This window comes from Pogoniulus pusillus, chromosome 15 (genome assembly GCF_015220805.1).
Source record: "Pogoniulus pusillus isolate bPogPus1 chromosome 15, bPogPus1.pri, whole genome shotgun sequence".
Taxonomy (NCBI): domain Eukaryota; kingdom Metazoa; phylum Chordata; class Aves; order Piciformes; family Lybiidae; genus Pogoniulus; species Pogoniulus pusillus.
In genome coordinates, this window is record NC_087278.1 from 17,500,716 (window position 1) to 17,519,773 (window position 19,058).

General features: G+C 43.1%; 1 protein-coding gene across 7 annotated transcripts in view; it reads right to left on the reverse strand.

Moving 5' to 3' along the window:
* The window catches only part of PDE3A (phosphodiesterase 3A), a 248,606-nt gene that overhangs the window by 9,196 nt on the left and 220,352 nt on the right, over positions 1-19,058 (reverse strand). For 6 of the 7 annotated variants that reach the window (XM_064155556.1, XM_064155559.1, XM_064155558.1 and 3 more), the window contains 8 exons: positions 17,495-17,714; positions 13,270-13,355; positions 12,644-12,813; positions 10,633-10,770; positions 5,334-5,445; positions 4,712-4,825; positions 3,832-4,031; positions 1,462-1,665 (listed from right to left, as the gene is read on the reverse strand). In XM_064155556.1, coding sequence (XP_064011626.1) covers positions 1,462-1,665; positions 3,832-4,031; positions 4,712-4,825; positions 5,334-5,445; positions 10,633-10,770; positions 12,644-12,813; positions 13,270-13,355; positions 17,495-17,714 — 1,244 coding nt within the window. The remainder of the gene's footprint in view (positions 1-1,461; positions 1,666-3,831; positions 4,032-4,711; positions 4,826-5,333; positions 5,446-10,632; positions 10,771-12,643; positions 12,814-13,269; positions 13,356-17,494; positions 17,715-19,058) is intronic. The other variant, XM_064155555.1, reaches the window with a different exon arrangement.

Below are 19,058 nucleotides of genomic sequence, written 5' to 3' on the forward strand. Positions count from 1 at the left end.
CATCCAGAAGGACCTGGACAAGCTGAAGAGGTGGGCCCAGGTGAACCTCACAAGGTTCAACAAGACCAAGTGCACAGTCCTGCACCTCGGTCAGAACAATCCTCACCATCGGTATGGGCTGGGGATGAGGTGATAGAAAGCAGGCCTGCAGAACAGGACTTAGGAGTGCTGGTGGACGAGAAGCTGGACATGAGCCAACAATGGGTACTTGCAGCCCAGAAGGCCATGGGCATCCTGGGCTGCATCAAAAGAAGCATGGCCAGCAGATCAAGAGGGGTAGTTCTGCCACTTTGCTCTGGTAAGGCTTCAGCTGAATCAGTACTGCACCCTGATCCAGAAACCTCAACACAGGAGCAATGTAGACCTGACAGAGCAGGTCCAGAGGAGGGCCAGGAAAGTGATCAGGGCCTGGAACACCTCTGCTATGAGGACAGGCTGAGGGAGCTGGGGCTGTTCAACTTGGAGAAAAGATGACTCTGGGAAGACCTAATAGCAGCCTTCCAGTACCTGAATGGGGTTGTGAGAAGGCTGCAGATGGCCTGTTTACAAAGGTCTGCAATGATAGGTTTGAAATGAGAGAACAGCAGTTTCAGCTTAAACAACAAGTTCTTCATCATGAGGGTGGTAAAACACTGGAGCAGATTGCCCAGGGAGGTAGTTGAGGCCCCACCCCTGGAGAGCGCAGAACACTAGGGGTTGGAAGGGACTGTGAAAGATCATCCAAAGATCATCCAGTCCAACCTCCTGCTAGAACAGGATCACCAACAGGTCACATGGGAAGACGTCCAGACAGGTTTTGAATGTCTCTGGGCAGCCTGTTCCAAGGCTCTGTTGCCCTCACAGCAAAAAGGCTTTTCTTGTGTTCACATGTGAGCTCCACTGCTCCAGCTTGCACACACTGAGGCTTGTCTGATCATTGAACATCACTGAGCAAAGCCTGGCTCCACACTCCTGACACTGCCCTGCACATCTTTATAAACATGACTGAGGTCACCCCCCAGACTCCTCCAAGCTGAAGAGCTCCAGATCCCTCAGCCTTTCCTCAGCAGGCAGATGTTCCACTTCATCACCTTTGTGGCTCTATGCTGGATCCTTTCAAGCAGTTCCTTGTCGTGCTTGAACTGAGTGGCCCAGAACTGGACGCCTTTCCTAATAGGTCTAAGGTGCCAGTGAAGAAGAAAATAATGTTGAAAAGTAGGATGCAAATGGGATTTACATTTGAATAAATCTGTAATATATTTAGCCTTAAATCACTTTCTGAAAAAAAATGCAACCCATGTAAGAAAAGAAGCTGTGTCACTATAGTTAAGTGCAAAATAACACAAGAGCTAGATTAATATCCAACAGAATAGCAGCCAAAACAACCCTCAGAAGAAGGAGCAACACAGCAGCCTTTCTCTGTGACACCACCAAGCCCCACAATGTTTTCTGTCTACCAGAGACAGGAACTCATTTTCTTACCTTGGCATTAAATTTGGCAACAAAATCAAAATGTTTCTTCAGGTCAGTAGCCAAAATGGCCTCAATGACGAGGAAGCGGAAATGCTTGAACTCCACATGGTCGAGGTTGGTCAGGAAGTTGTACTCTGGCCTTGACATGAAAAGGTTCCAGGCAGCAGCAGCGTGGTGGTTCTCCAGCACGGAGCGGTCATTGTACAGCACTGCCTGCGAAAGCAACGTGAGCAACTGAAAGCTGAGAATCCTCTAGGCTGAGAGAGAAGATTGACATGGGGATGATGCCTAAGGGAGGCTCAGGTTTGACTGATCTGCACTTGTTTTTTTTAAAGAGCTTCTCCACGTTTAGAGATAGATTTTGGCAGGACTAATAGCAGACACTTGTGACGATGAAAACTTAGTGCAGGACTGATACAGAAAATCCGGGTCTTCCATGCTCAAAGGTCTTTGGTTCCTGACTGAACTGTGTCATATGACAATAGATTATTCTGTTTCAGGCTGTAAATTCATGACTAATATAATACAGGTGTGTTACGACCCTGTTTCTCAGAACTCATCTCACCTAACAGTCTACTGTATTTAGCATTTGTACCTGGCTGTTCTGCCCAGACTGGACTGACTCCAAACACAGAAACAGGTGAAATTCTTGTCTGCAATCTAACAACACATGCTCAAGCCCGACAGATTTCTCAAGGTTAAAATCCAAAACTGGTTAAATGTTTACCAAAGCAAGATGTATAATTCTCATAGTGATTGCAGTTCCATTAAGAAGCAAGAAAAAGATCCAAAAAAATGGACTGTGGGGAACAACCACCCAGGAAATCTCTCCACTTCAGAAACATTTTGTCTTTTGACAACTTAGTTTATGAAAATGAAAGCTTTTGCAAATAGGTTTCTGTCTAAACTACATGCAAGTTTTGTAATTTTTTACACAGATATACACAAATATGTTCCAGTGACTTTTCACTACATTTATATTTTTCTGCCATCTAGAGATGAAAAAAATAATCCTGTCCTAAAGAACAGAATCTATTCTTTGCCCCAGAGAACAGGTTGCTGGAATGACTTAATTTTACAGCTCTTGATGCCTAAGTGCCCAGTGAGTATAGCATTTGAGACAGATACTTTCTGCTGCCAAGGTCTACCACTTGAGGGCAGATTTTTAGTACAGCAGCACTTTATCATTACTGGAAGCTGATACTGCTTGTCATGAAAAAGAAGAGAAAAATTATGTGCCAAATAGGAGTTCTACAAATTTCAGGTGGTATCAGGCTAAAACAACCCAACCCAAACAGCAAAAACACAAACAACAAACTAAAACCTTCCAAATTAATAAGAAGAATTTGAATTGTCCTCAATGATTTATTTTCAAACCAGGGACACTACATTAAGGCTAATCATTTAATTTCCCTCATTGATTTTACCAACCACCAAGCTATAGCACTTATTTCCTAAGAACACATTGAAGGATAGCTTATGTCTTCTGTCAACCTCCACATCCGGCCAGAGTTTCAAGAGTCTAGATCACAGAAAGATGTTGCAAGTCTGAGTAGTATTACATAACTAATACAGAGCAAGTGCAGGTAACTTGCTCTTGATGAGAGAGGAAGTCTGTTCCCAAACTGAGAAGTAAATGTAGAATTTGTGCATCTCCACCCAACTTCTCACCATTAAGCTATCTTTTTTCCCCCCTCTCCTTGCCCATAGAGATGTCTTGTGGCACGGTATGCCGAAGCTACAGGCAGGTCAGCTATGCAACGCAAGGAGAGATAATCTCATAATTAAGGCAATAAACAGTGACTCAGAACTGCCAACATTGGCATCAACTTCTTAGATAACCTTAGATAAGCCTCCATTCTTCCTTTATAAATATGGGATAATTTTGCACACACTCCCCTGTCCTGACAGATGCATTGTGTAGAAAGTAAATCCCAAAACACTGCACCTGCTCCTACTCTCTAGGAACAAGACACAAAACTTTGCGGCCATGAACAAACTAACTTGTTTCTGCCAACTCTACAGGCGGGTTTTTATTTGGGTAATTTCATGGATAATAGTGAAATAATTCTTCCTCTATTTCACAGTTACAAACTCCCTATCAGTAAGCAGAGCATTAGCCCATGGTCATTTTACCAGTACCTTTCTTAACAGCTCTACAGAGGGTGGTGAGAGAGCGCATAAAAACTCTTACTGGTAATACCCAAGTGAGGTCGCTCAGAGTAGTGAGAATGTGCAAGAAGATTCTTACTCAAGAAAAGTGATTACTTCTGTCACTTTGATCAACTGCTTCAAAATCTTTATTAGACTCGTGCTTAATTGAGGCCACAGGCAAGGACCTTCTGAACTTAACAGCCACACTGCTTGAGATTTATTTACCTGAGGAGCGCTTGTTGCTACCAAAAAGGCATTGGTCCTTCCTGGATGATCATAATCATGCATGGCTGCAGCCACATAAAGAGCCATCAACTCAAGGGCAGGGATGTTGCCAGCCAGGCATCCGTAGCTGTCATCTGTGGGTGTGTATGTCTTAGAAAATACATAACCCATATGGCCATGAGTGATTCCACTGTCAGAATCTGAGCAGAAATAAAGAAGAAATCCTTACCAGTTTTTCAGTGACTTACTGAAGCAGATAGAAGCAACAAAGCAAGAAAAGGAGTAAATTTATGACACACAATAGAAGACTAAACACATCCTAACCTCAATACTTTCTGGCGCTGTGCTCATGATCCAGTGCGTTGGGGTACACGATTGCAAAGGAACAAATTCTGATCCCACCTGGGGATCTTCCAACTACCCACCAGAGTCTGTTTTGACCAGAGTCAAGCTATGTAAGTTATTAGCAGTAAGCCACGGATTCATGGCCATGTTGGAGCTTTGTAGGTAACTTGATCTTCCCACCCCTTCCTCTAGAGGCTTCACCACACACAAGCCTGTGAAACACTAACAGCCCTTATAGCAATGGTCTGACACGTCTTAGTTCAATTACAGTACATGCTCTCCAATTCGAATGTCTAGACTTGGATCTCTGCTGAAAATCCCCTTAACAGTCTCTTCTTGAAGGAGCTTGAACACATCTATCACAGGTACTTAGCAAAGAAATGCTTTGCTAATTTAATCTGCTGAGTGTATCTGACACGTAGCTGAGCAATATCTTTCAAATAACAAACCTCCGAAAGCCCCAAAATTCAGTCCATGAATTCCATGGCAAAAAACTTCCAAATGACAACATATACACTTGTACACTTAAATATACCTGAGTCGCTTGCTGACCCATGATCATTTACCACAGTTGGGAGTCCTGGGATGGGCTGAGTAGTAAGGTACCAAACAGCATGTAGAACATCAGTTGCATGGATTCGGTTGTGATCTTTGATACAAAGCAAATTACTCTGTTAGTAAACTTGAAGAGTATTTCGGACAAAGGGATATCAGCACCATCTAGTGGGTACCATGCAGCAGTCAGCAGAGCAGAGACAAATCAAACATCACAAGCATGGAAAACTGCTGAAAAACAGTTCTGTAAATGATGTTTCACTAAAGGTGATCACATTCAATGATATGCATCATACCAGTCAAGAAGGAGAAATAACAGAGAAGCAGTGGGGTCTGCAACAAAGGGAACTTTGCAAACAAAGTGGTACACAAGGAGCCTGGTTTACACTACCAGCTTCAATCCTTTACTACAGTGGTTGCCTTCAGCTAGTTGAATGCCATCAGGTAAACTTGCTCTGTTAATCTCTGATTAAAAGGAAAACAGTGGTACAGTCTCATCTACTTCTATGGCCAGATCTCACCTAGCTTCTAAAAGCAAGGCAGGTAACAGTTACCTGACTCTACTCAAGCAAATCCAGGCGCTGCTGAGAATTTCTACTTACAAGGTATCTCTCGGTATCCACATTCCAAGGCATGAAAGTAGTTCATAAATTCCCTCACTGGTATTTTAAAGGTTTCAAAGAGTCCCATGTCTTCAAAAAGCCTGTATGATACCTGAAAAAAACAGAACACCCACATTGCTAGACAGGTCAGAAAACTTCTAAAAAGTACATGCATATGAAAACTGTTCTGGTGATTTGCCCCACAAAAATCTGTTTCTCTGATAGTATTTTCTCAAGTACATCTGCAGCTATTTGTATTTCCATAAGGGATGTGGACAGCCAAACAGACAACTTAGTGCCAAATGGCCCTCCTCATTCCTTCATTATCCCCTTCCAGATGTTACTTGCTTCTCTTCAGGCACATAGATCTCCCAAATTTTACAAGCACCTCAGGAACACACACACATAAAGGAAGATATCCAGAGGCCTTGTCAAAAAATTCCCCCCCAAACTTCCTCCAGAAGAATCCATGAGTCAAATCAAATCTCAGAAAAAGGGAGAGCAAGTGAAAGAATGCTAAAAATACAGAATATTTTGGATCCTTTGTGTTATTTCCTTTTACTTTTTGGAACTGAAATGGCAAAAGTGACTTCTCCAACAAGATTTCAGAGGCAGCAAGAGGCTTAGGAAGCAGAGCTGCTCCAAGTGTTCTTGCAGAGAAATATGACAGGAGACATCCAGGAGAGAGAATAGGATGGATGAGTGTGAGGGTGTTCAGGAGAGATGAATGCTCAGAAATGTAGAGAGTAGCTGCTGCAAAATGGACACTTCTGAAGACAAGTTTAAACTTGATATACTGAATAATGGGACATAGTAAAATTATTGCCTGACCTTTCCACTTCTTTCATGATTTGGACCCTAAAGCCTTTCCGTGTCTTTACTTACAGCCATTAACTAAGTTCTGTACGCTTGATAGCGTCTGTCTGTTAGCCATCTGCCTAAAGCTAAAAATCTGAAGCATATTTGGAATGATGAGTAATGGAGCCATAAGAAATAGTTACAAACGATGTTTCATATTTTACAGCTGAATGTGAATTGAACAGCTCTCCATCCCAGTTTCTCTCGGCATAATGTGTATATAAATTGTGATCTGTAGCTGCACCTAAAATGTAATGAAGATAAATTTCAAATATTCTGCCAATGTGGATTTTACAGTAAGAACAGTGAAAAAAACACATGAATTTGCAGCATTAATGACCTTCCCTCCCACCTCTCCTCCTAATTGTTCCCTAACAGGAAAATTCTGCATATGAACTAACTGGCAAAGCGTTCCAACAGGCAGTGATGACACAGAGACGCAGCGAGTGCCCGACACCACTGCCCCTTTCAGTCACACATGCAGGACAGCTGGGGTTCTGCCACTGGCTCCAGCTCTTACTTCTGCTCCTATCAGAATTGCAAAAGTGCCACTAGCAATGCAGGCAGAAAAATCACTGCTGGTGGTAGTCTCTCTTTCTGGCCACGGTTGTTGGCTGTAAAGTGAAAAGTTGCTTATAGCAAAAGGAGCTAAGGAACTACTGAATTACAGTGCTCTGGAAGATGTGAGTTTAGAGTAAGAGGCAGGCTGAAACCCCCATGGGATCCTCCTGTACTGAGGCAGAGTGGAAAGAGATGGACTTAGTGCGTAACTTGGACTAGAAACTGCACAGAATTCTGTTTATCTCTCTTGAATCATGGCAGAAGTAAATAAGCCAGGATCCAAACCTCCACCTACACAGAGATGAGGTATTTCATGTTCTCGTCTCAGATCACTAAATGGAAAGCATTGTATTTCCAGAAAAATATCTCTATATACAAAGAGAAAGTATAAAGAAATGTTACTTAGCAGGACCACACCTTGCTGATCTTCACTACTAATACTGGACAAGTATCTTAAATTCAATGTAATAAAAGCATGTTTCCTCTCTCCTTGGATTTTGGGGAGTGGAAAAAGTAGATGAAAAGAAGTGATTCTGACTGTGATGGATACATACCATAGCCCTTCCCTGCACCTTGGAGTAAAATGGAATTATTCTTTGTGAACATTAGAAAAACAAAAATACTGTGAAGTTTTGCTTATCATTGTACTGGATAAAACTGTTCTTAATCACTTCTGTCATTTAAAATCCTTCCTTCCTAAACCATATACTGCTTCATCAGTTTCCTGGGACTTAACATCAGGCCGAGGCGAGTGCCCTTACAGCCAAGGTGTAGTGTAAGCCCAGGCACTTGGCAGTGGGTGCTCCACACTGCCTCTTAAATCCAGCCTCCACTTTCTGCTTTTCTCTGCAACGACTGCTAATGCTTGAATTAATCATAACTCAGACACTTCACTACCTGAAGAAGGACATGCACTTCTCCCAGATGACTCCTAACAAAAGCTGGTTTGGAAGCAAGGATTGTTATGCACAAAGCTCCTCTCTTCTGTGTTGCAGACACAACTAACTGACCCTTGTTGGAAGACACATGCAAAGTTTAGGTTAGTGGCTCCCTACTTGTTTGGAGGCAACCCTCTTGCACTCCTTGTTTCGGTCTCTTGTATTTGCTTTCTTCAAATGCGTGTTTATATCAAATTCTTAGCACCCAGTCTCTGGCTCTGACAAACATTTCTCCTTATTAGGGCTGCTGCGAAGATCCTGGGAATATCATCCCCCAAGGATGGATTTCTCTCCTTCATATAACAGCTGCACTTTTTCTCTGCAGAAGCCATGCATGATACCAAGATGACCAAACATCCCTCTCAGTACCACCCAGGCACGAACTTACATGCATTGGAGTGCTGTCAACCCCACTTTGATGCTACTTGCATACTGAAAGCATAGAAGCACCACCTGCATCTCTAGTCTCTATGGGCCCAGCAATGAAAGCTAGAGAGAGACCTGCACCGTAGCCTATTCTTTTTCATTTACTTCTGGAGGAGCTGTAAGAAGAGTGGTAAGTGACAGAATGAAGGGGGATGGGATTTAAGCCAGAGGAGAGTAGACTTAGAGTGGATATTAGAAAGAAATTCTTTACAGTGAGGGTGATGAGATACTGGAACAGGTTGCCCAGTGAGATCATGGATGTCCCTCTCTGGAAGTGTTCAGGGCCAGGATGGATGAGGCCTTGAGAAATCTGGTCTAGTGAAAGGTGTTCCTGTTGATTGCAGAGGGGCTGAAACTAGATGTTCTTTAAGGTATCTTCCAACCCAAAGCATTCTGTGATTGTGACTGAAGATACTACCTAAATTTATGGCTTCAAGTCATCTGGAGATCTCTGTCATTCCTTTCTGAAATGAGATTGGGATGAAAATTCCTCTGTAACCCCTATTATGCATATTTGTTAGTGTCACTTTCAGAGTGCTTGCCACTGTACTTTTCACAGATGATTTTATGGCTGCTGACTGATTTGGGGTCTTTCTACATGCTTAAATTATTTTAACATTTCAAAAAGGAGAAACAGACATCTCAAGCAGCTTTAAAGATGCTAAGTCAGCATTTGCTTTCTAAACTGAATGCTTCCCTAGAGGCATGTGTCAGCTCTTCTTTGCTCATCTCATAAATTTAACCTAGCAAGACAAACATACTGAATTCAGCTTGTTAATTTCCTTATTTGTAATGGACGTATCCATTTAATGGTGAAATGTGGAGGATGTCCAGAGCAGGGCCACAAGGATGCTCAGAGGGCTGCAGCAGCTCTGCTGTGAGCACAGACTGAAAGAGTTGGGGCTGTGCAGGCTGCAGCAGAGGAGGCTCCTAGGTGACCTTCTTGTGGGCTTCCAGGATCTGAAGAGGGCTACAAAAAGCTGGAAAGGAACTTTTTAGGCCCTCAGAGAGTGACAGGACTAGGGGGAACGGAGCAAAGCTGGAGGTCGGGAGATTCAGAGTGGCTGTGAGGGGGAAGTTCCTCACCATGAGAGTGGCGTGAGCCTGGAATGGGTTGCCCAGGGAGGTGGTTGAGGCCCCATCCCTGGAGGTGTTGAAGGCCAGGCTGGACGAGGCTCAGGCCAGGCTGATCTAGGGTAGGGTGTCCCTGCCCCCGGCAGGGAGGGTGGAACTGGATGATCCTTGTAGATCTTTCCAACCCTGACTGATTCTATGATTCTGTGTTTCATTTATCATTCTATTCTACCAGAAAACAAACTGATCATTATGATGGAGAACCACACACTCGCTGCATTCTCATGAGTCCCAGGAATTATCAGAGAATTTCTATCAATATCCAGCCATATTTGCCTATTTCTTTAAAATTAACCCAGAGAGCTGTCAGGCTGGTTAAACACAGATGTCACTTGCCAAGCTGCAGAACAATAAAAGGCAGACTACAGAAGAAATCTGAGTTCATGCTGTGCCTTTTCTGGTTGACACTGGGTAATCAAATCTAGCCGAGTAACAGCTAACCACCAAGGGAACAGGATTTGACACAGAATTCTCTGGAGATTGCTGCAGAGATGTGCCTGACACACTAACCTCTGTCTTTGTAGGGGGTGTTAATTGGCCCACACTGTATCAGTTAACAAAACTTCTTCTTCCCCAAAGTCATCATTCACATAATGCTATGTAAAGTGATACTGGATGAGTCAGATTCTCTTTTATTTTTTCCACCTCTTCCATCCTAAATAATTTCCTTTCCAGTTTAATAAACTTCAATACTTAAGAAAAAATGGCAGATTCATCAGTTTGCCAAGGAAAGGATCATAGCAGAAAAGTAAGTGTAGCCAGGAAGGTGTTTATGCAAGTGACATTAATCATGCTGGGTGAAGATGGGTCACATCGATACCCGCATTCAACTTACAGGAGGGGATGAAAAACCTATAGTTGAAAGGAAGCTCTGACATCCAGATTCACAGTAAATTAGTCCTCCTTATGTAATAATGACATGAATTTCCTGTGAAAGTGCTAACTCTAAGGGTGAGGGAATACAGTAAGGATTCACTCCCAGAACCCTGCTTACTTGCACAGCCTGACTGAAATCTCCAGTCTGAAAAGAACACAAGTGACACATTTCCCTCTGTCAGCTGAATATATCTACTGTTTAGCCCCCCCATGCTGAACTCCACGAGAAATTCTTTCACAAAGAACTTAGGAAGGAGTGGCAACACTTCCTGCAGATTGAAGAGAACGTTCATGTAAACTCAATGGCAGAGAGCAGCAGGCAAAACAGGTGTGTGGTTCCTCCACTCACATTTTTAAACAGAGAGGTTTGTTGTCATTTTTGAATTAGGGAGCAGGGATGACAACTCACTGGGTGAGCAGCCTGTAAGGGCAATAAATCATGATGCTACTTTGCCTAAATTTGCCATTAATCTAGACAGCCCTTGCAGATAAAATATACTTCTTACCTGACTGAGAATCCGACCACATTTTTTTCCAATTTTTTCCACTAAATCAAAGATTGGGAAGTTCCAATTATTTAGCTGCTCCATCAGAGGATCCAAGTTGTCCATAACCAGAGGTTCAGGAGCAAGTACAGGCTTGTCCTATGCCAGAAATGAGAGTACAGAGGCATTTTAGTTCTGCAAAGCGTCTTGTGCAAAAAAAATATGCTTTTAAAAACTAAGGTGGCATTAGCATCATCTGTGAGTAGATGGCACTTTGCTCAGCTCAGCAGAGATGTCCCCATTTTCACCAGTCCTGCAGCTAGTTGCTCTCCTTTATAATTTGTTTTACTTGAATGCATAGGAAATTCTGAAGAAGAAACAGCAGTCTCTGCACTTATCCATGAGACACATTCCCTTGTTCACGCACGGGAACAACTCGCTCATTGCCGAGGGAGTCTGCTGTCTTCGTTGCATCATTTGCTGCAGTACCGAGGGAAAAGCACTCGGTTTCTGCTTCCACATCAGGATCCACTCATTACACTCTAACATGGCTAACAGAGCTCAGCCCAGCTGAAAACTCTTACCTCAAACTGAAACCTACCTGCTTTTTAAGGTCTGCAAATAAAAGATGGATCACACCCCTCCTTTCACACTTCTCCCTGCATGTTTCCTTGAATTATTAGTAAGAAATCGTAGAGAGAAATGCCAAAATATCTGCAGAAAAATGCTTCCTCTCAGCATGTCCATCTCCAACAGATTACAATACATGTTTCAAGAACTCATGCCAACTTACATTTATTCAGTTGTACAACAGGCTGTGGAAGCTTACAGTTAAATGAGAGGATCAGGACTGCAACATTCTCATACATCACCAATAACATCATGCATACCCTCAGACAAGAGTCAGTTTGTTTTAAAATAAGGACCACTGAACGTATTAGCCAAGACTACAAGGCTACTGAGAAGCTAAAGTAGTTGAACAGATCGTGCTGGTAGTCTGAGAAGATAATTTCTCTTCCTTCCAATTCATTGCCTTTAAAGGCAACCCTAACACAGAAGACAAATATTTCAGAAATGCCTAATGTCAGATCCAGAATATTAAGTTTATTCATCAAAACAGACCATTAGTGTTTCACACATGGTCAGTTCTTAGCAGCTCTCACGCAGTTCCATGGACCCTTTGGATTCTTGCAAGTCACAGGATCACAGAATGTAAGGGACCGGAAGGGACCTCAAAAGATCACCCAGTCCAACCCCTCTGTCAGAGCAGGATCACCTATACCAGATCACACAGGAATGCACCTGGGCAGGTCTTGAATACCTCCAGAGAAGGACATTCCACAACCCCTTGGACAGCCTGTTCCAGTGTTCTGTCACCCTCACAGTGAAAACATTTTCCCTTGTTTCCATGGACCCTCCTATGCCTCGTCTTCCAGCCATTGCCCCTTGTCCTGTCACTGAGCATCACTGAGCAGAGCCCGGCTCCAGCCTCTTGGCACTCATCTTTATATTTATAAACATGAATGAGGTCACCCCTCAGCCTCCTCCTCTCCAATCTGAAGAGGCCCAGCTCCCTCAGGCTCCCTTCAAAAGGAAGATACTCCCCTCCCTTCATAATTTTTGTGACTCTGCACTGGACTCTTTCAAGCAGATCCCTGAGGTCCTTCTTGAATGAGGGGCCCAGAACTGGACACAATATTCCAGATGCAGCCTCATCAGGGCAGAGTAGAGGGGAAGGAGAATCTCTCTTGACATGCTAACCACAGCCCTTCTAATACAGCCCAGAATGGCACTGGCCTTCTTAGTCACAAGAGCACGTGCTCCCTGTCAGTGCTACGGCTGCAAGGTAGATGCCTGCTGCAATTGTTGCTTATAACCACAGTCACAATTTTCAGCTAGCCCTAGGGCTCTTTTGGTGGGGTTTCAGGATTTTTGTTGGTTTGGGTTTTTGGGGTTTTTTGTTTTGATGTTGTTTTTTTCCAGTGTCATTATGCACTCAGCCAGTTGTGCCAGTGGAACTTAAACAAGCTACCTCAGGATGTATCAAGGGATGAAGAATGATGGTCTCAGGAGCGTATGTCCTACAGACGGATCCCTTCCGTGCCTGCTCTTTGGAGCAATCTGCCTCATCGTCATTTTGTACAATGTCACTGCTGTCACTGTTGTTGGTCTCGTAGTCAGAAGTGGCTTGCGCAGGATCATCTACAACAAAAACTCACAAAGCTTGTCATGTGAACCGCAAGGATGGCAGGAAAGTCAGCCTGGAACCTCCTGAATAAAAGGAACAGGATCTCTGACTCAAAATACATATGTGCTGCTTGGCTGGGTCCAGTCAGACAATCTGTTCAAGGGCATTAAAAGCATGTACCCTGCAGAGTATAAAAGCTGGGATCTGGGATCGAAGGGACAAGGATTTTGAGGACCATTATTCGAGCCGACTCGCTTAGATGAGGCAAACTATTTCCCTCATATTTTACTTCTGTTCTTCATCAGCATTTTGCATATGATGTACATACAAAATGGAACAAGCCTCAAAGACATCTTGCATTGTCTCACCTGCATGTACTCTCCTTTATGACAGACAGGAGTATCTGTCCTTGCAGCAAATGTTTATTGAGCAGTAAGGGCTGAGGTGTTTGATGAGAGACAAGGAATTACCTGTTCTGTTCAGGGTGTGCGTGGTACCATCATTTCTATCTAGCGTCCCTTCACCAGCTTCTATTTGGTTATAGGGTCTGCCACAGCTGAAACACATCAAGAAACAATGTAAAGAACCCTGTGCATTAGCCAGTCTTATGTAAAGTGACGTCCTGCTGACAGTGTAAGATTACTTCATACAGTAGAAGCTATGGTTCAGGGTGCGTTCTCTAGAAAACAAAGAGTAAGCTTAAGTTTTATGGGAAGTGAGGAAGGCAAAAAGAAAAAACCATACAATAAAACCTTGCAGTAACTGGCCACCACCAACAAATCTCTTTGGCCAACAGCAAACCTGGATCATCTGATCACTCTTTAAAATTAGTTTTTTTACTCTTGCAGTTTATCAGTGCAACCAAACCAAACAAACAACTGATTTTGCATTACAGTTGGCCTATACACATGAATTAAAAAAGTGAAAATGGGCTGGAGTGGCACACAGTCCTAAACACTACAACTGGAAAACAGCCATCCTGTGGCTGTGCTCTCTTCTTCTTGCTTAAAACCTAAATATGCTCTTCTTACAGAGGGCAAAAAGGTGTCTTGCCACGACTGCAATGACAAGACATCAAATAGATCAGGACCAAGTGGTTGTTTTCAACAGAACAGGAGGTGAACAATCTGCATCCAGACATTTAGCAGCGACACCAGAAGACAGAGCTTCTCCTTTCCCAGGGCGAGGAGACCTTGTGGGTGGGATGGCAATAGCACGGCCTTTATAAAAGTGCTTCATTCCTTGTGTGTCGTTCCCTTTAAGCTGTAAATGCAAACCAAATACCAGCTGCAACACTTCAAATTACAGTGACCCAACATGACAGAGTTTCAGACCTGACGGCACAGTGATGTGTCACAACAAACGTGAGAGAACTTAACAAACCTGAAGCGGTGTTTAGCAGTATTAAACCTGGCCATGAAAAAAACAACACATTAACATTTCTCTCTCTGGTTCATACCAGCATTTTGTGGTACATCTCATATAGAAGTACTACAAAATCATTTTGATTGGTCAGACTTTGTGCTAAAACTCTGTACCACTGTAAGTCTGCCACACAAAAATGGCTGAAATCCTATGCCAGATGGCTTTTGACCAGACCATCCGAAAAACATTCCAGGGTTTGGCAATGCCCCGCAAGCAGAACGAATTCCTGCAAGAACTCCAAATAAAAATGCAAATCTGTGTACAAGGATACTTATCACGCATAGCCAAGCAAAAAAAACTTGTATCACTCAGGTTTATTAAAAAAAAGATGGACAAAAAGTCTCAATTCCTCTCTCCCATATCCTTTGTGGTTCCCATAACGTCAGTACTAATAAGCCAAAAACATAAAAGGGGAAGAGAGCTCTGATTGCTTGTAATGCTACAAGGCTTTTGTGTCACTGTGAGAGTGTGTCTTGCTTCTAGAACAAACGCAGACTCACGCTGATTTAACATGTATGGTCCACATAAAACATTTAATATGTATGGCCCACATAAAACGCTACTAAAACCCTTTCCTGAGTTACCTAGCAGAATGCTTGCAATCTGTTCTATGTCAGAAGTAAACATGCCCATGCAACTCCAACTCAATTCCTTTCATGCACAGGCATTAAAAGGTACTTCTTAATCATGGGATTGTATTCACTTTTATTCCACAGGCTTCTTACAAGTTCTTCTAACAGCACTGCCTGGCATATGTTCTTGTTAAATGTGATTTTCAAACCCCACTGCCCTACCTCATTACGGTTTGTTAGTGAAAAAAAGAGTAAAATAAAACTACTGTCTTGAAGGGGAGGCCTCATTGCTCTCTACAACTACCTGAAGGGAGATTGTAGCACGGTGGGGGTGGTCTCTTCTGCCAGGCAAACAGGGACAGAACAAGAGAACACGGAACCAAGCCTCACCAGGGCATGTTTAGGCTGGATGTCAGGATGAAGTTCTTCACAGCGAGAGCGACTGGCATTGGAATGGGCTGCCCAGGGAGGTGGTGGACATTATCCCTGGAAGTGCTTAAAAGGAGGCTCGATGAGGCACTTAGTGCCATGGTTTAGTTAATTAGAAGGTGATAGGTTAGACTCAATCTTGAAGGTCTTTATCAATCTGATTAATTCTGATGCCACTGATTTGTAGCAACCAACTTGTATCAAGAGATTGTTTCCTCTGTTGTTTCTGTTGTTGGTTTTGCTAGGGAAGGGTTAGTTTGGTAATGGCAGAAGTTTGCTGACTTGGTATTATTTCCTAGCAAGACCTTTTTGTGAGTAGGAAACCTTGGGGATTGTATGCAATGAAGACTAGCAATCTATAGCACAAAAGCTCGAACACTGAAGGATTTCTTTCCAGTGTTTGATAATTTAACTCTCTTGGCTTGTCTAAGCCATTTAATTCCTTTTTTTTTTTTTTTTTAGGTTTGCTTTGGTGGCATGGGGGTTTTTTTTGGATTGTTGTTTGCTTGCTTTTTTACTGTGCTTACATTACTAAAGGATGCAATATTTGCATACTGTTGGTCCAGCTTATATCTGTGGATAGAACATCTCTGTATAGTCATGGCTAGAAATGTTGGAGTGCTTATGATTTTTTCAATGGACATTGAAGGCCTGGTGAATATTAGTTTACACAGCATTTCTCTTTTTTCAAACAATCAGCAAAGTCTGTGCCAGTAATGTAACAATTTATAACACTTACACAGCCTTAGCATTTGAAAACAAGGAAATTAAGAAGCTATGCAATGCAGCCTAGATAGATCACAAAAGACATTGGCCACAAAAAAGCTAACAATTACACCAAAATCCAAGTCTACACATACATTCCTGTCTAAAACAACCTTACATTGATTCTGTGGTGGTTTTGTTTTAACATTTGAAAAATGAAATGCAGCTGTTAACTGCCCTCTTTAAAAGAAGGCTTCCAGTAATCACTGTCACCAGTTAAAGCAACAATATTTTCTTAGACTAGTAATAAAGGCACTGTTTAACCTTTCACAGTAGCAATAAGCAGTATCAGTTTAAACAGCGGCATACTTACGGCTGATCTCTTGTGTGTAATAGAGTTTTCAACTCAAATGAATCACTGCAAATCCTAGCTCTGAATACTTCTGGACAACTTTTAAAAGCAACTGCATTTCTAGTTGGTCACATAAAGAACATCTTAAAAGCCTGCTAGAATCCTAGTCTGAAGTACAGTGAGGATGGCTCCCTTGGATAAACCTGAAACTTCAATTTTAACTTTCTCACACCCACTTCATAGACTTGAACACAACACACTGAGACACAGCCAAAGCCATGTGACTGAAGTCAGAAGCAAATAAATTATTTCCAAAGACAGTAGAACTTGGTAACATTCACTCTGGTCTCAGATGATGTGCTGCCCACTGCCTAGCCAATAACCATCACGGACCACTCAGAATCACACAGAATCACAGAATTAACCAGCTTGGAAAAGACCCCATGGATCATGGAGTCCAACCTAGCACCCAACACCTTCTAATTAACTAAACCACAGCACTAAGTGCCTCATGCAGCCTCCTTTTAAACACCTCCAGGGATGGGGACTCCACCACCTCCCTGGGCGGCCCATTCCAACACAAATCACTCTCTCTGTCAAGAACTTCCTCCTAACATCCAGCCTGAACCTGCCCAGACACAGCTTGAGGCTGTGTCCTCTTGTTCTGTCACTGCTTGCCTGAGAGAAGAGACCAACCTCACCTGGCTACAACCTCCCTTCAAGTAGCCACAGAGAGCAATGAAGTCCCCCCTGAGCCTCCTCCAGGCTTAACACCCCCAGCTCCTTCAGCCTCTCCTCACAGGGCTGTGCTCCAGCCCCCTCACCAGCCTTGCTGCCCTTCTCTGGACACATTCATCCATCTCAACATCTTTTTTAAACTGAGGGGCCCAGAACTGAACAGTCATTAATATGACCAAAAGTAGCACCTCAAGATATCCTTGAAACTGCTCAGGAACAGGCTTCTAAATACCAGTGCTTCCCACGACTCTGAACTGGATATGCATTGCAAACTCCAGAAATCTAACTTGGCAACCGAATCCTTTTCAAGAAGATGAGCAGAAGAACTTTCTTTCCAAAATGCTGATTTTACAGAGCCGGTCTGGTATGCACTGAAACATCAACGGCAAATCACAAATATTTTTACGTTGGGCAAAAGAGCTTCTTTGTGAGAACAACATGAAACGTTCCAAGGCATGCCAAGTTACGTCTTACCTGCTGCAGATGACAGAAGGGTTGATAATAGGGTCTGACAAGCTAGGTGCACTCTGAGTGGAAGTTAAGACTTTGTGTGGTTTTAAGCCTTGCTTGGTGGCAGTATCAGTAGAATCTGGAAATGACACAGAAGATATTTTTCTAGTGGGACTTGCAGCAGATGTCCCTTGAATTGGTGAATGACACGGGGAGGTGAGAGGCGAAATATTTGGTGGGACACCTGGCAGGAGAAAAGAAGAGTCTCATCAATTAACAGAAGTGACAGATGGTTGCACGAGTTAACAGCACAGTAATACTCCTCTTGAGAGGATACCAGCACAGCTTCCAAATGGAAAAATAAAAGAAAACTCTCCTCTACTCTGAGCCAAGGCCAATACTGTCACACAGAGATGAAGCTCCACTCATATCAGTCACTTCTACCTGCTGAAAAACTGGCTCAAAACACAAAGTGTATTCTCCCTGTTGAGTAGGATGCACTACCAAGCAGGTGTGAAATGAAAGGCATGTGTCCACGGCAGGACAACTGGTACCAACTTGGACCTGCTTCATGTTAAACAGAGAAGGACCTGTAGGAGGCCATCTTGGGCTTAGAGATCATGAGACAACCAGAGTTGTTGATTCTTGGCCAAGTAAGGAGGAGGGTTAGCAGAACTACCACCTTGGACTTCCATAGGGCAGCCTCTGGCCTGTTTCAGGAGGCTGTTAGTGTTCCTTTGGAGGTTGTACTCTGAAGGGCAAAGCAGTTGAAGAAGGCTGGGCGCTCTTCAAGGGAATGTTAGAAGCCAAAGGATAGGCCAGTGGGGAAGAAGGCCAGCCTGGAGAGCTTCAGCTGGAACTCAGGGACAAAAGGGGAGCTTATGGCCTCTGGAAAAGGGGACAGAACAGTCAGGAAGACTACAAGGATGCAGTGAGAAAATTAGAAGGGCCAGACCTTACCTGGACTTACTATGGCTGTAAAAGATAATAAAAAAATGATTCTATGAATGAGCAGCAAGAGGACTACGCAGAACCTCCATTCTTTATCAGATGGAGGGCAATATTGTGACTAAGGCTGAAGTACTTAATGCCTCCTTTGTCTCAGAACCCTAGTGGTGCCATTTCTGCATTCCTCACAGATTTTGGCACTGATCTTTTGCTGCTGGAGTTTGTTTTTCATTCTCTGTTGCTCGCTTGCAAACGCTACCTGTACCACATGGCGTTGTACTCCTGAGCCAGCGTATCAGAAACTGCCAATATTCACACATGCAAATGCTAGCAAGATACAGCTCCCTCTCTCTCATTCTGTCTAAGCACCCTTGCCAAGATGAAATGCATCACCCAGTTCAGTGTCTGAGACAAAGCACTGCCTTCTTTTTAAATCTGATTTACATTTGCTAGTTTCAGAGGAAAATGTCCTATTCACAATAAAGCACAGAGAAGAAAACATTATCTTAAAAGGAAAGGCATGTAAGCTGACTTACCTCCTGTTCTTAAGCTTTTTAGGAACTCAGAATCAGTTCATTTACTATGTTCATCTTCAAAGCCAAAAGACACAAAGAGCTTAGGAACTTTAAGTGGTCTTATG